This window comes from Diospyros lotus, chromosome 1, assembly GCF_014633365.1.
Source record: "Diospyros lotus cultivar Yz01 chromosome 1, ASM1463336v1, whole genome shotgun sequence".
Classification (NCBI taxonomy): Eukaryota; Viridiplantae; Streptophyta; class Magnoliopsida; order Ericales; family Ebenaceae; genus Diospyros; species Diospyros lotus.
The window spans coordinates 20,765,856-20,782,900 of NC_068338.1; the positions used below are offsets into that span (position 1 = coordinate 20,765,856).

The 17,045-nt window shown below is 44.4% G+C and overlaps 1 protein-coding gene across 1 annotated transcript; it reads right to left on the reverse strand.

Moving 5' to 3' along the window:
* Window positions 1–13,278: 13,278 nt before the first annotated feature.
* Window positions 13,279–15,123, reverse strand: LOC127796393 (F-box/kelch-repeat protein At5g26960). Its single transcript, XM_052328515.1, has one exon. It carries the CDS (start codon window positions 14,894–14,896, stop codon window positions 13,628–13,630), a length of 1,269 nt encoding a protein of 422 aa, XP_052184475.1. The 5' UTR covers window positions 14,897–15,123; the 3' UTR covers window positions 13,279–13,627.
* Window positions 15,124–17,045: the final 1,922 nt, after the last annotated feature.

Below are 17,045 nucleotides of genomic sequence, written 5' to 3' on the forward strand. Positions count from 1 at the left end.
CTAATTAGTGATTACCCAAAAAAAATTGCGTATACCTTTTAAATAAAGTGTTATTTTAAATAATAATAGTAGAGAATTTAAATTTTAATTTATTTTTTGAAAAAGAAAAAAAATTAAACTAATAAAAAAACAAAAGAGCAAAAGATATAAAAAAAAACCCGTGAAACTATTGGACGTGAGAGTTATGGCTGTGTTTACTTTTCTAGTACTTTAGCTTCATATGGAGCATACTTTTGTTATGTTTTCATTTTAATAATAATAGAAATTTAAAATATTAATTATTTGATTAATAATGAGAGTGAATAATTAATTTAATTACATAAAAGTTGTAATTAAATTAATTTTATTTGATTATCCCAAAATGTGTAACGGTTAGAAAGTATGAATGTCATATTAAAAACTAAATGATGTCTCATTTTACTAACAATATAAATTTAAAATATTAATTATTTAATTATTCCAGATGTTTAATAATGATAATGAACAATTAATATAATGGCATAGAAACTGCAACTGATTAATGATTATCCCAAAAAAATTGTGTATACCTTTTAAATATTAATTTATTTCTTAAAAAAAAATAGAAACTGATTTTGGGTGGGAAAGTTTTGTGCAGTTACTCTTCTACTTTAATATATATTAAGAAAATTGGTTGGTTCGGTCCAAAAGCTTTTTCCCGAACAAAGTTTATAATAAGAAATGAAGAGAAAGATGAATAACAATTTTGTGAAATTTTTTTAAACATTATATATGACATAATTATTTATGGAGAATATATTAATATAGATGGTTAGAGATTTAGAGCTTATATAACTAATTATACTTAGTGAAAGGGTAAATTTTACAACCCACATTTGAGATTTGTTTAAATCATATCAATTATCTGTGCATTTTCAAAATTAATTCACCCATTCCCTCAATTTTATGGCTATAAATTATGATATACCCGGGAGAACAAAAATGGATCTATGATCGAATGTGGGCCCCAAATAGAAGACAAATCAAAGTCAAAGGTCAAGGAAGACCCGCTCGGCCGGGCCGGGTGGGAGCCCACTCGGCAACCCCGAGTGGATAAGACCACTCAGCACAACCGAGTGGCTGAGATCACTCGGTTGGTCCGAGTGTCTGAGGCCACTCGGCAGAACCGAGTGGCCAAGACCACTCGGTTGCCGAGTGGTTTTCCCCCCACTCGGCCCAACCGAGTGGGGGTCCACTCGGCATGACCGAGTGGAGAGGGTCACTCGGTCATACCGAGTGACCCCTCCCTCAAACTCGGCTTAACCGAGTGATGGTCACCCGGCATGACCGAGTGACCCTTCGAGATTGTCAATCCAACCGGATCCCCCCTCGCGCCAGACGATCAGCATTGCGAAATTTTCGTAATGGGCCGTGAAATTTTCGCCGAGAAAACTGCGAGGACTCTCTCTCTCCTCCACTATAAATATGAAACCCACATTCATTCCAAGGTACGCAATTTTGAGTAATCAAAGTATACTCTTCTCATTTTCTCTCGAGATTCTGACTTAAGCATCGGAGGGTTTGCGCGGGGACCCCCACCCGCGTCCTAACGGTACTCTCATTTTGCAGGCCACTCAGTCACCAGGGCCACTCGGTCACCAAGGTCATTCGTAGCCCTCAGGTCACTCAGTCACGGCCACTCGTCGCCCTCAGGTCACTCGGTCACGGCCACTCGCTGCCCTCAGGTCACTCGGTCTCCTCAGGCCACCCGTTCATCCGAGACCACTCGTCATCCTCAGGTCACTCGGTCATCAAGGTCACTCGTCATCCTCAGGTCACTCGGTCATCAAGGTCACTCGTCACCCTTAGGTCACTCGGTCACGGTCATTCGTCACCCTTGGGTCACTCATTCATCCGAGACCACTCGTCGTCCTCAGGTCACTCGTTCATCCGAGACCACTCGTCATCCTCAGGTCACTCGTTCATCTTGGGCCATCTGATCATCAGCCTACCAGATTTACCAGATCCATCAGACCATCAGATCTATCAGATTCTCAACTCTGTAAGATCACCAGATCTGGACCTCTACCAGATCCAGTTACTCGTCAAGATTCTCATCAGTGAAGGCACGACTCCCAAGACTCTTGTGTCTCTCCTCAATTAAAAATAGATTGTTGTATTTTGGCAACAACAATTGACGCCGTCTGTGGGAAACGCAAGACAAAAAGTTCACTTAAGAATGGCAAACACTCGGGGACATCGATGAACTCTCTCTCAAGGCGTAGAGACACGCCTGCCACCACGAAACTCTCAGCAACAGGGAGCGCCTCCCACTATTCACAATTCTCAGCAACATCCTCCCCCTCATAACGCTCAAACACAAGGAGGTGATCGCTCCATTTCTTCAAACCGACAGATGGAGGGTCAATCAATCCCACCTCTACTTAACATGGGCTCAGGATCACTCCCTACTGATCAAGCTGGGACCTCACAACAGCCACCACATACGGTCCCATGGGAAGAGTATGAAGCATTGAGACAACAACACGTTGAAGGCATGCAAGCACTACGAGACATGGCTGGTGTACTCATACCTGGAGGGACGTTGCCGGATACTCTAAAAAAGTTTATGCCACCTGTTGAACCTCAACCCGAGGCAGGAGTTGATTCCTATCAAGAGGTTACTCCCGATTCACATTCACGATCTACGCCTCCACGCGAGGGTAGACCCAGATCTCCACCACCAAGAAGGATCCCTCATTCCATGCCTCGAAAAAATGAAAACCCAAGAATGGAAAATAGGACCAGAAGCCCTCAAAGACGGAGGTATCACGAAACAGTGGCCAGTACACCAACAAGACATGACAACCGGACGACAGCTAGTATGCGTGATGACATGAAAAGAGTAGTAGAAGAGGTGCTTGAGAAGAAAAAACTAATCCCGGCAACAGAAAAGCACCAACATAGAAAATGTCCTTTTACTGCAGATATATTAGAAAGACCTCTGCCTCAAAAATTCAAGATGCCTCAAATCACCCCCTATTCCGGCAAGGATGACCCATATGATCATGTTCAGAATTACGAGTCGCTGATGATATTGCACGGATGGGATGACGACGTGATGTGCCGAGCATTTTCCTTAACATTATCAGGACATGCACGAACATGGTTCAACAGCCTTCCAGAAGCCTCTATTTCATCATTTGGGTAGCTTAGAACAGAATTTACCAAAGCTTTTGTGATAAACAGTCGAAGAAAGAAGGATGCCACATATTTGCTCAGCATACGACAAGGAAATAAGGAATCCTTACGTCAATTTGTGGACAGATTTCGTAATGCTACTCTTGAAGTTCCAGACTTGCCGGCTTAAGTGGCGGTATTCGCTATGCTCCAAGGGACATGTCTCGCCTCTCTTCAAGAATCACTTTCTTTAGATCCTCCAGCATCCTTGGCCGATCTATTTGTTAGAGCAAACCGATATATCCTTCACACTGAGATTATGAGGAACGTGGCGGGGAAAGAGGATAAAGAAAGGAAAAGAAAAGAACGTGAAGGGGAAGAAGAGTTTATTCGACGACAGGAAAGAAGTAGAAGACCGGATGTACCAAAACCTCATTTTAATCATTATACTCGGCTCTTACAACCCCGATCAACTATATTAGCTGCAGTAGAGGGAGAAGGACTTCTTAAACTACCCCACAGAGTTGACCGCCCCATGGGAAAAAATCAGGGAGAGTATTACAGATATCATCGAACTAGAGGGCATTCCACTGACCACTGTAGAGAATTGAAGAATCAGATTGAGATGCTCATTCGTGAGGGACACTTGCAAAGATATGTGAGATGCGAAGAAGAAGAAAACAGGGGACCCCAGCAAAGGGGAGATAGGCGTGATGGGCATGAAAGGCCAAATCCGAGACAACAAGAGAGAATAGGAGATCATCGACAAGATACTCATGTAGACAATGAACCGACTCAGCAGGCCATTCACGTTATTTCAGGTGGGGAAACCCTAGGTGGGGACATATCAGCCTCCCGAAAAGCATACGCCTGTCAAGCCTACCAAGTTAACTCAGTAATGGAAGTAAGGGATGATGAAGAGCCAATCACCTTCGCCCCAACCGATCGGGGTGATGTAATACTCCCACATGATGATCCCATGGTTATTTCAGCAGTCGTAGCCAAGCACCCTATCAGTAGAATTCTGGTAGATAGTGGCAGTTCTGTCAACCTGATCTATTGGAACTGCTTTGAACAAATGCATTTATCTTACGACCGGCTGAAGAAAGTATCCTCACCTCTATATAGTTTCACTGGAGAAGCAGTTCCAGTTGCAAGATCAATTCAGTTGCCTATCACATTAGGTGTGGACCCCCAACTCGTAACTCGACAAGCAAATTTTATGGTGGTTAAAACCTCTTCGGCAGCATATAATATGATCTTACGACGCCCGTTACTCAATGATCTAAGGGCCGTGGTGTCCTCCTACTATTTATTGATGAAATTCCCCACACCCGCCGGAGTAGGACAAGTTTGAGGAGATCAAAAGAAAGCCCGAACTTGCTATGTGTCGTCCACAAAAGGGAAAAAAGCTGAAGAAACCTTATCCATAGCTAAGAAAGCCATACATAAATCCTTGGAGGAAGGAGCCGCACATAAACCTCAACTTGTTGAGGAATTGGAAACAGTACATCTAAGTGAATCAGATTCAGAGAAAATAGCGTATGTGGGATCCCAGCTTCCGGAGCATACGAAAGAAGAAATTGCAAGATGCCTGCGGGAAAACTCAGACATATTTGTTTGGAAACCGAAAGATATGCCAGGAATCAGTCCAGAAGTAATATGTCACCACTTGAATGTGGACCCCCAATTCAAGCCGGTCCGACAAAAGAAGCGAAACATTGCCCCTGATAGACTACACGCATTAGAAGAAGAAGTTGACAAATTGCTAAAAGCGGGCTTCATTCGAGAGGTATTATATCTAGACTGGTTGGCCAATGTTGTTATGGTCCTGAAACCTAATGGAAAATAGCGTGTTTGTGTGGATTTCACCAATCTCAATAAGGCATGCCCCAAAGACTCATACCCGCTACCACGGATCGACTGTCTTGTGGACGAAACGTCTGGATACCAGTTTTTGAGCTTTCTGGATGCCTTCTCAGGGTACCACCAAATAATGATGTACCCCCCGGACCAAGAGAAGACGTCATTCATCACTGAAAATGGCACATATTGCTACCAAGTCATGCCTTTTGGACTTAAGAACGCCGGAGCCACTTATCAACGCATGGTGAACAAAGTCTTTAAAAAACTGCTGGGCGACACGATGGAAGCATATGTTGACGACATGATTGTGAAAAGTCGAAAGGACGAATCCCATGTAGAAAAACTAGCGCAAGTGCTGGGAGTCTTCAGACAATATAAGATGCGGTTAAATCCAACAAAGTGTGCCTTTGGCGTACAGTCCGGAAAATTCTTGGGATACATGATCACGCAAAGAGGAATCAAGGCGAACCCTGAGAAAATACAAGCAATATTGGACATGGAACCACCAGCATCAACTAAGGAAGTCCAGCGATTGACAGGGTGAATGGCAACTCTTGGACGTTTTCTCTCCAAGTCAGCCGAAAGAGAGTTACCCTTCTTACGAACATTAAGAGCGGGAAAAAGTTTGAATAGACAGAGCAATGCCAAAAGTCATTTGAAGCGTTAAAGGAATATTTGAAAGAAGTTCCCCTATTAACACGACCAGAAATTGGAGAGACATTGTACTTATATTTGGGGATAAGTGATGAAGCCATAAGTGCAGTATTAATCAGAAAAGAAGGACATGTGGATCGACCAATATATTATGTCAGTAAGGTATTACAGGGCCCCGAGACACGTTATCCAGTGGTAGAAAAAATGGCATTAGCATTGGTAAACGCATCCAGAAAGTTGAGGCCATACTTCCAAGCTCATTCGATCATCGTACTTACAGATCAGCCCTTGTGAAGTATTCTACAAAAGCCCGAATGTTCCGGTCGCCTTACCAAATGGTCCATCGAGTTAAGTGAATATGATGTCCAGTATCAACCTCGACAAGCCATAAAAGGACAAGCGCTAACTGACTTTATTGTGGAATGTACACACTTAGGGAAGGCAATAGAAAATAGGTAGGCAGAATGGTCGTTGTTTGTTGATAGAGCATCGGGTTCACAGGGGAGTGGCGCTGGGATAGTACTCGTGTCCCCTGAGGGAGAAACGTTTGAGTATTCACTACGATTTGCTTTTTCGAGCACCAACAACGTAGCTGAATATGAAGCATTAATCGCCGGAATGAGGATAGCAAGAAAAATGGAAGTAGCACGATTGATTGCTCATAGTGATTCTCAGTTGATTGTGCAGCAGTTTCAAGGACAATATGAAACCAGAGAGCAGATAATGGCCCAATACTTGTGCAAAGTAAAAGACCTAGCACAGACATTTCAGAGCTTCCAGTTAACACAAATAAACAGATCACTCAACGGACATGCTGATGCTTTATCTAAACTAGCGTCCACTAAAGAAACAACCGAAAAAGCAGTATTTGTTGAAATGCTTCATCAGTCGAGCATCGAAGAAAAAGAGGTATCGTGTGTGGAGACAGGGGTGGATTGGAGATCGTCCTTCTATCGTTATCTCACTAACAATGAATTACCAGATGATCCACAAGAGGTGAGAAGACTTAAGATGCGAGCTTCAAGGTTTACCATCATAGACGGGATATTATATAAGCGAGCTTATACTACACCTCTTCTCAAATGATTAGGCCCTCAAGAGGCCGAATATGTCTTGGCAGAAGCTCATAGTGGAGTATGTGGAGAGCACTTGGGAGCAAGAGCCCTAGTAACCAAAATCTTGAGAGCCGGTTTCTTTTGGCCAACATTAAGGTCAGACGCGTTAAAGAAAGTCAAATCATGTGACAAATGTCAACGACACGCTCCAGTCCAATCTGTCCCGATATCTCAGTTGCAACCTGTGTTCCAGCCTATACCATTTGCTCAGTGGGGTTTGGATATTCTGGGACCTTTTCCTCAAGCGTCTGGGCAAAGAAAATTTTTAATAGTGGCCACTGACTATTTCACCAAATGGATTGAAGCTGAGGCATTGGCTACTATTACGGCACGAAAAGTGGAGGCAATGGTATGGAAAGACATTGTGTGCCGGTTTGGGATACCAAGAATTATCGTCACTGATCATGGGAAGCAATTCGACTGTAACTCCTTTAGGAAATTCTGTGATGACCTAGAAATTCAACTAAGATTCGCTTCAGTGGCATATCCCCAAGCTAATGGACAAGTTGAGGTCAGTAACCGAACCATATTACATAGTCTAAAAACCCGACTTGAAAGAGCCAGAGGCACATGGGCCAACGAGCTACCCACTATTTTGTGGGCTTATCGAACAACTAGTCGGGTCGCTACAGGAGAAACTCCGTTCAATCTAGTATATGGAACATAAGCTTTAATTCCTATTGAAATTCCGGCTAAGTCCCCAAGACTGATGGCATATGAGGAAGAAGACGGCGCAAGGAATTCTGAAGCGTTGCGAGAAATTTGGATTTGATTGAAGAGTAGAGGGATAACACTGCCATGAAGATAGCTGCATATCAAAGAAGAGTAGCTAGTTATTTCAACTCTCGGGTGAAGAACAGACCCATGAAAGAAGGAGATTTAATACTTCAAAGATCTGTTGTAACCAATGCGCTAAGGGATGATGGAAAGTTATGAGCAAATTTGGAAGGGCCGTACCGCATTCTAAAACTGATTGGCCCCAACACTTGCATTTTACACTCTTTCAGGAGACACTATGGGGAAAACATGGAATTTGAACTATCTAAAGTTGTATACGAACAATGTAACTGAGAAGATATCTGTAATAACATAAGTCCTAAATGGGACCGTGGACGTAGGCACATTTGGCCGAACCACGTAAAAATGCTTGTGTACCCATGGTTGTCATTTTATCTTCGGAAAAGAAAAGATCGAGCCCGTTGTCCCACCTATGGCCCGGCAACGAGGTAAAACTACGATCAAGCCCGTTGTCCCGCCTAAGGCTCGGCAACGAGGTAAAACTACGATCGAGCCCGTTGTCCTGCCTATGACCCGGCAACGAGGTAAAACTACGATCGAGCCCGTTGTCCCGCCTATGGCCCGACAACGAGGTAAAACTACGATCGAGCTCGTTGTCCCGCCTATGGCCCGGCAACGAGGAAAACTACGATCGAGCCCGTTGTCCCGCCTATGGCCCGGCAACGAGAAAAACTACGATCGAGCCCGTTGTCCCGCCTATAGCTTGGCAACAAGGTAAAACTAAGATCGAACCCGTTGCCTTGCTCACAGCCCGGTAACGAGGAAAAATACGCTCAAAGCTCACCACATCGTACATGATTCAATAGCGAAAGAAAAGTCTTGATCTTATATCACTAAAGACAACAATGAAAGAATAAATAAAGCAATATAGAACAGAGCACATTGGGTAGAACAAAGAAAAGACAAGACATTCATTGATAAAACAAGCAAACTACAACGAAAGGAGCACATTGGCCCGGCAACAGCGGAAAACAAACTACAATGAGGGTCTACTCTCGGGAGCGGGACTTGCGAGAGGAATGCTTAGAAGATCCCAACAAAACAACAGGAATCTCAGGAGGCCCCGTGGGGAATTCCCCTTCTTCAACCTCGACCGTGTGAGGGATATCTTCATCGGCCACACCAGGATCCTCTCCAACGGCTCCGGGATCAACCATCATGCCTTCTCCCCCATGATTGAAAGGAAACGGATTCCAAGGACCCGTCAAATTTTCCAAATCATCCACTAAGTAAGAATCCAGATAAGAAGAAGGACTCATAGGTTCATTCGGCTCATACTGACGCCAATCTACTTGATGGGACTCCTCAACTTCGCGAGTAAGAAAAAGTTCAGGAAAAGTCTCTCCCGGACGCTGAGATTCTAGATGTGCACGGGCCAGATAAAATCCGTATTTCAGGAAGCCGGAAGCATACTTTCCCTTCTTGTCTTGACAGTCAGTTGAGAGACGATATTCCTTCACTGCTTCAGCCCGAATAGCCCGAGCATCTTTCCGACTTATCTTCAATTCTGACAGGCACAGAGAATGTTCCTGCAAAAGTGCCTCATGTTGCGCCATCAAATCAACATTCTTATGCTCTTCAGCTTCTGGCTGGGAGCGTAAATCTTTAATTTCCCCGTGAAGACCCGAGGTACCAACAGAAACCTCAGACAGTCGATCCTGCATTCGCCCAATCTCTGCCTCTGCATTCATCTTCCCGAGCTCCACTCGACGAGCACGACCCTTTAACTCTTGGCTCTCCTCATTCCAGGAAAATTGACGCTTCCTCCAATATGACATTTGGGTCTCTACTTGTTCACGATAGGCCCTGTCCCTTGCGTTAGAAGCAACGATTCCTTGGATACCTTGCACCAGGAACTGCTCTGCTTCGTCCCTAGTCTGGGCATAATTACCATCGATAAATAGTCTTTCCTCTCGAGGGAGAATGGTGGAATAAATGAGGCGAGCACCAATCCTCGGTTCAGTAACCGAGTCTGTCTCCAATACCCCTGGGGAAACTTCAAAGTCTCGACCACTAAGTTTCGTACCGTCTCCAAGAATCATGGTATGTCTCACATTACCTGGAATGGGAAGTATAGGAGGGGGCCTCAATGCTTTCTCGCCTTCAAGACGGCGACGATCTTTCCTATTTGGGACTACAGGATGGCGACATTCTTCTTCCACCTGTGCCATGTCACCAATAAACCGAGAAGACGAGCTTCGCCCCCCTTGAGAATTGGGAGCAGGAGAGGGGATGTCTACAGCCTCTTCATGAGAAAGAGGAATTGATAGACTTTCCGTATGAGTAGGAGCTTTAGCACTAGAGTGATCGCTTCTTGGACGATGACGCCTTTCCACCCCAGTGGGAGAAACGCCGACAGGTATACGCGACCGAGGAGGGCGGGAGCTCGTAGATCCCTCAGCTCCATGTGTAGAAACCCTGGCCGCTGTCGCAGCACGCGCCTCCTCCTCGTGGTGGCGTCTACGCAACTCCATCAGTCTACCCAATCCGGCCATTTCTACAAAAATCAATACAAAGCATTTAGCATGGAGAAATAGTGCGACAATGGAAAAAGAAAGATAATGGCAAAAGATATTCTACCCCCAGGAGTGTTTTCCTCCTGAGGATGAAAATGAGGAAGGGAAGATGATCCAGGCATTTCCATCTCTTCCTCATCGACTCCTTCCATTTCTTCATTGGATAGCGTGGAAGAGCGAGGAGGAATAGCTGGTGTCACGACCCCCCAACCCGCGATTTTGAGATTCTCCAAAGTCAAAAGGCTCCTCAACTCGACGGGGCCCTGCGTCGTTAACATTTCTACTAGATGACGATACACACCCCGAACTTCCTTGCAGGGAGGAAACCCTTGGCTGACGTCTTAATGATTCTAGTATAAAGGAGCATCCCAAGTAGATGGAGGTTATATCACTACCCACCGTTCTTCAAACCGATTAATCTTGTTTGGAAGAGCAAGGAACAACTCCAAACCCGACACCTTCTGGAGCGTGTAAAGGGCCCGATCCTTGTTGGCTTTTCGCAATCGATAGAAACAACTGAAGAGTCTCAAGGAGGGGACGACATCCCTAAGACGACAAAGTATAGAGAAGCCGACCATCTGAGCCCAACCCTTAGGATGAAGTTGAGCGGGAACGAACTTGTAGTGACGCAACCACGCCATTGCAAAGAGCGGAAGGGGAAAGCGGAGTCCCACCTCAAATGAAGCAAAGTGAAGACCAAGGGAGCCCTCATCTACCTGAGAGGGGTCCGGCTCATCGAGGCGAGGGTACCTAACCATAAATCCAGAAGGCGTGGCATCATAAACTTGCTCAAAATCCCCGTATCGAAGCCGGGAGCTCAAAGTGGTAGGAATGTGCGCGGGGCCGGGGGGTGATGCCGGTTTTCTCCTCGACATATTAAAAGGTTCAAAGCCGTTACCTTGATACGTTAGAAAAAGCGAACGATCACAACAAGCAAAGTACCTGCACATAAACGCAACGAGAATCAGTACAGGGGAAAGAAGGAGCAACTGAAGGCCGAGATAAACATTTCAAGCCGTTTAAGGGCATTGCGGCTCCAGGACCTCACGGCCATGACCGAGTGGGAGGCCACTCGATCATGACCGAGTGGCCCAATGGAAGCTCCCCCAAATGTGGAAAAAGAAGACGTGACCCAGAAACGCGCCAAGACCTGAGAGAATTTGAGTTTTGAAGCACCTTGGCTGATCCTTGTGAGAATTAAATGAAGACTTGAAGCCCTATTTATAGAGGCTCAAAAGGCAAAAAAGTCGAAAGCTGTGGAGCAAATACAGAAAATGAAGAGCAAATGCGCAAAATGGATCTCTCGAGAGATAAACAAAATGCGACAAAAGCGGCACCCATTTTTTCCCAGGATCGTATGCTCTTTTACCCGACTCATCGACTAAAAAAGCAGGGAGCAATTGATATACCCGGGAGAACAAAAATGAATCTATGATCGAATGTAGGCCCCAAATAGAAGACAAATCAAAGTCAAAGGTCAAGGAAAACCCGCTCGGCCAGGCCGGGTGGGAGCCCACTCGGCTGGGCCAAGTGGCTGAGGCCACTCGGCAGAACCGAGTGGTTTTCCCCCCACTTGGCCCAACCGAGTGGGGGTTCACTCGGCATGACCGAGTGGAGAGGGTCACTCGGTCATACCGAGTGACCCCTCCCTCAAACTCGGCTTAACCGAGTGATGGTCACCCAGCATGACCGAGTGACCCTTCGAGATTGTCAATCCAACCGGATCCCCCCCTCGTGCCGGACGATCAGCATTGCGAAATTTTCGTAATGGGCGGCGAGATTTCCGCCGAGAAAACCGTGAGGACTCTCTCTCTCCTCCACTATAAATACGAAACCCACCTTCATTCCAAGGTACGCAATTTTGAGTAATCAAAGTATACTCTTCTCATTTTCTCTCGAGATTCTGACTTAAGCATCGGAGGGTTTGCGCGGGGACCCCCACCCGCGTCCTAACGGTGCTCTCATTTTGCAAGCCACTCGGTCACCAGGGCCACTCGGTCACCAAGGTCATTCGTAGCCCTCAGGCCACTCGGTCACGGCCACTCGCCGCCCTCAGGTCACTCGGTCACGGCCACTCGCCGCCCTCAGGTCACTCGGTCTCCTCAGGCCACCCGTTCATCCAAGACCACTCGTCATCCTCAGGTCACTCGGTCATCAAGGTCACTCGTCATCCTCAGGTCACTCGGTCATCAAGGTCACTCGTCACCCTCAGGTCACTCGTTCATCCGAGACCATTCGTCGTCCTCAGGTCACCCGTTCATCCGAGACCACTCGTCATCCTCAGGCCACTCGTTCATCTTGGGCCATCTGATCATCAGCCCACCAAATTTACCAGATCTATCAGATTCTCAACTCTGTAAGATCACCAGATCTGGACCTCTACCAGATCCAGTTACTCGTCAAGATTCTCATCAGTGAAAGCACGACTCCCAAGACTCTTGTGTCTCTCCTCAATTAAAAATAGATTGTTGTATTTTGGCAACAACAAATTATTTTTTCCTATTATTAACAAATAGCTTTTAACTTATGAATCTCAAAAATACTCTCCTACTCTTTTACAATGTAATTATACAAAAATAAAAATAAAAAATTACAAGAAGTTATGGTTGCCTTACCCGAACCACCATTGCCTTCAATACCCATTTCTAGGTTCAAATGATCGAACCAAAAAATAATCATTTTGGGTTCAAATCGGGAAAATGGTTTGTCAATTTGAACACTAGAGAAAGAGAATGGACAGGGTTCGATTTGTCTTTCAGGTTCCACATACCTAAAATCGAATGTTTCAAACCCTCGAATGAAATAAAGAACGAGAAAAGATGAATTTGGGTTTGTTCAAACCTAAATAAATGAATCTAAATTCATACCAAGTTGAACAAACCCAAAATAGAGAGAGACTAATTGATTTGGATGTAGAGGATGAAGAAATGATAGTGGCCACTAGTGAAAGCAAATCAAAACCCATTTGACAAGTGGTTAAAGGAGCTTAGTCATGGTAAAGAGAGAGATGGTGGCCTTTGAACATAAAGGGAAATAAAGGAGAAGAGAGGAGATATATCAGAGAAGATAGAAAAAAAAAGGAAGAAAGGTCAATGTCTATTTTAAAAATATTGGGGTATTTAGTGCACTTTAAGCAAATTGTAAGGGTGATTCGTAAAATTTAGCATAAGGGTAATGTTAAGGGGCATTAGTTAAAATACAATAAATGTATATTATTTGAGTCTGAACATCCCTATTGATTGAGCCTTTTTTTTCTACTGTATTCGTCATTGCACTTTGAAAACCATATAAAGAATACAATTTGAACTTCTGGAAAGAGTTATAATGTAAGACAGACACCTCCCATTTGAAGCCAGAGACAGATGAGAGTAGAGTAATTCTAAAAAATAATAGTAATAATTAATTAATTAATTCCCAAGAATACCCTCATCATGCGAGCCAATGAGCGGCGGGAGACAAGCAGTTGCGTTCAAAGCAAGTCTTCCCCGAAAATTGCAAACAGTCAAACAACATCACGCACTGCAATTGCCCCCATCCAATCTAGCATTCCACACTTACGCAGGCCGCGCGTGGCATCACTTCCGGCAAGTCCGCCGCCCTGCTCCACTCCCCTGCGGCGCCGTCGTACACCATCACCAGCCCCCCCTTCACCCCTCTCCGGCCACCGCCCCTCCTCCACAGCTCGTCCATGGAACCCACCACTTGGATAACCACCACCTTGCCCCCCACCGCCACGCAGCTAAACCTCAACGCGCTAACTTGCGCCATCACCGGCGGGCTCTTAATCCTGTTCCACTCACCGAACGCGCCGCCGCCCTTCCGCCTCCCGTCGAATCTCCAGAACGAGAGCTCCACAGCGTGGCTGGCCAGCACGTAGACGAATCCCTCAGATGCGCACGCCGCCACCAGGCAGCCTCCGCCTGGAACCGCCTGGCTTCTTAGCCAGGCGCCGGCCTCCACGTCGTACAAATCCATCGAGCTCGCGTATACATGCGCCTCCGCTCCGGCGGCGCGTGAGATGTCTTCGCCGTACGACCCGATCTTCAGCCCTCCAATCACGTAGAAAACGCCATCCACCGCCGTGCCTATGCATCCGTACCGCCGCCTGGGCGCATCGGATACCACGCGCCACCTGTCGCAGCTCGGATCGTATTCCTCCACCGCCGACGTCCGAAAGGCGCCCCCGGCCACGTATACTCTGCCTCCAACCGCCGCCGCCGCAAACTTCTTCCTCGGGAAGACCGTCGCCGATTTCGCCGCCACGGTTCCGGTCCACGTATCCAATCGTATCATCGACGTCCGGCCGATAATGTAGATTTTCCGCCCAATGGCCGCCAAACGCGCTTGCATAGACAGCCCGTGAAATATCTCCGGCAAAGAAGCGACGTCGTTCTCGGCGGCCAAAGAAGCTGTCTTCCAAGATGCATCGTACCCGAGTCGGAGAGTAGCGGTATAAAGCTCCGAGGGCGTGACCGCAACGGCGAAGAGAGTGTGGCGGAGGCGAGAATGGCGGCGCCGGAGGTGGATGAAGGCCGGGGAGTCGAGGAGGCGAGCCCAGCGGCGGCAGACCAGATAGGCGGAGGGGAGTGCAGAGTGAGGGACTCTGGAGAGGCATTCGAGGAGGAGGTCGTCCGGCAGCGACGAGATGGCCGGCGGTTGTTGGTGGAGGTGGAGATGGTTTTCCTGCGAGGCGGTGGCGGAGGCGGGTACGCGGTGGATGTGGGGATCGTGGTGGTGGTGGTGTTGTGGGTTTGGGAAACAGGATTTCATTAGCCATGAGAAGTGGCGAGAGTTGCAGGTTTCTGACATCAGATTTGAAGGAAGAGGAGAATTCTCTCTCTCTCTCTCTCTCAAATTAATTGGATTCAGAGAGAAAGAGGGATTTATTAACGTGGATTGATTGATCTAATAGACAGAGGGATTTGCAGAGCAGTGTTGTTGCTCCTCTTCCTCGTCTTCTCATCCATTCTTATTATTCTCTTTTTCTGAACCTCTTTGCTTTGCCTTCTGAGATTTTGGTAAAGTCTGTGTTGAGCTTCTCTAATTGATTTTTACATTTTATTGAGTAATTTTTCCAAACACTGTTCTATTCATCTTCCACTTTCACTTCCACTCCCAAAATTTAACAATTTACATATCAAGTCCCATAGACATGCGATAAAATATTTGAAATTTCATATAAAATATTAAAATTTGAATCAGTGCTAATTTAGAAGACATAATTATTATCAAAACGTAACATTTAACTGAAAATCAATAATAATTCTAAAAGGTAAATCCAACATAAATTACATTAAATGTCCAGATCTAAGTGTGTATAGACTGTCTGCATTTGAATTTATTTGAGAAGTGTACCAGATAAAATGTTACTCATCCTTGAAGATTAATTGAGCGAAAGTCAGACATCCTAAGTGAATAAAAACAAAACAATTTACATATTAAACTTTTATTTTTTTTAATTTTAAACATTAGATCATTGTATTTATAACAAATAATTTACATGTATTATGATTTGATGGTCCCATCTATATGTATTTTTACAAATTAAAATAAATATATATTAATTAAACAAGTAATATAAAAAACTTAAAAATAAAATTCTAAATAGATTTAAAAGTATATATTAAATGATATTAATTATTCTAGAATTAAAAAATATTTGCAATAAAATTAATACAAATTTATGATGAGAGTAAAATAAAACTCATGATCAAAAGCTTAGATTACAAATCAAAAATTAAACAAAATATATTATTAAAATGATAAATGATATTCAAATAGAAGAAATTAATTTCTTTTAAATATTTTAAATTATTATTATATTATCTAAAAGGCACTAGGCCCTAGTCGGGTGGCAGATTGGCACTTAGCGCCTAGGCGGGGACTAGGCGGCATCTAAAAAATTTAATATTTTTTTATTTTTTTTCTTAGTATATTCTTCCTGTCATAACAAGCAGCAAGTAGCAAGTTGGTGTTACTTGTTGCAGTGAGCAACGAGCAGTTGTAGCAAATAGCAACGCAAGTTTGCTACTGCAGCTTCTTCAATGTTTTTTACTAAATAACCGGAAGCAGAGGAAGATTGATACAAACCGGAGAAAGACGAGATCGGCGACGAGAGATGACAGCCAACAGATGAGATTGATGACGATGAGAGAGAACGACCAACTGGTGAGGTCGATGATGACGAGAGAGTAAAACCAAGAAAAGAGATCGATGGCGATGACGAACGACTAAGAAGAGATTGAAGGCGAGAGAGAGAAGACCTGCGATGAATGATCAGAGAGAGAAATGGAAAGGAGAAATATAGAATGGGAAGGGGGAAATAAGGTCAACCCAGGACACGCACGACCTAGGAGGCCCAGGCCGTGCGCCACCTAAGCAGCCACTTGATTTGCCTAGGTGGCGTCGTGGCCTGATTAGTCGGGTTGGCGCCTAAGAGTGCCAACCAGCCCTAAATCGTCGTGGCCAGTGGCCGCCTAGGCTGAATTTTCAAACACTGATATCGATATTATCAGTGGTGAAAATGACAATAAAAATGGATATTTGAGGGACATATTGGACAGAAAGGTTATTGGATTAATCTTTTGCCATTTTCTGAAATATGAAAACATTGAATGATGTCGTCTTGGCATTGTCAAAATGTTTTTCATTTCAAAACATTAAGAAACATAAAAAAAAAATATTTTCGATCCGTTTCTAAAATATTAGAAACATTTTGAGATCGTTTCGTAATATTTAAAGATATTGAAAATGCGTTTCTATTCCAAAATCACATTAGAAATAGAAGTAATTATGTCTTTGTTATTGACCACGTTAGATATAAAAGTAATTTGTATTTATGTTTGCTTAAATAGATGATGGAATTTATGTTTATATTTAATTGAATAATTATTTTTATATTAAAAATTATATTTATAAAAAGACTCCCATATTTTTTTTTTTCTCATTTTCCAGTGTG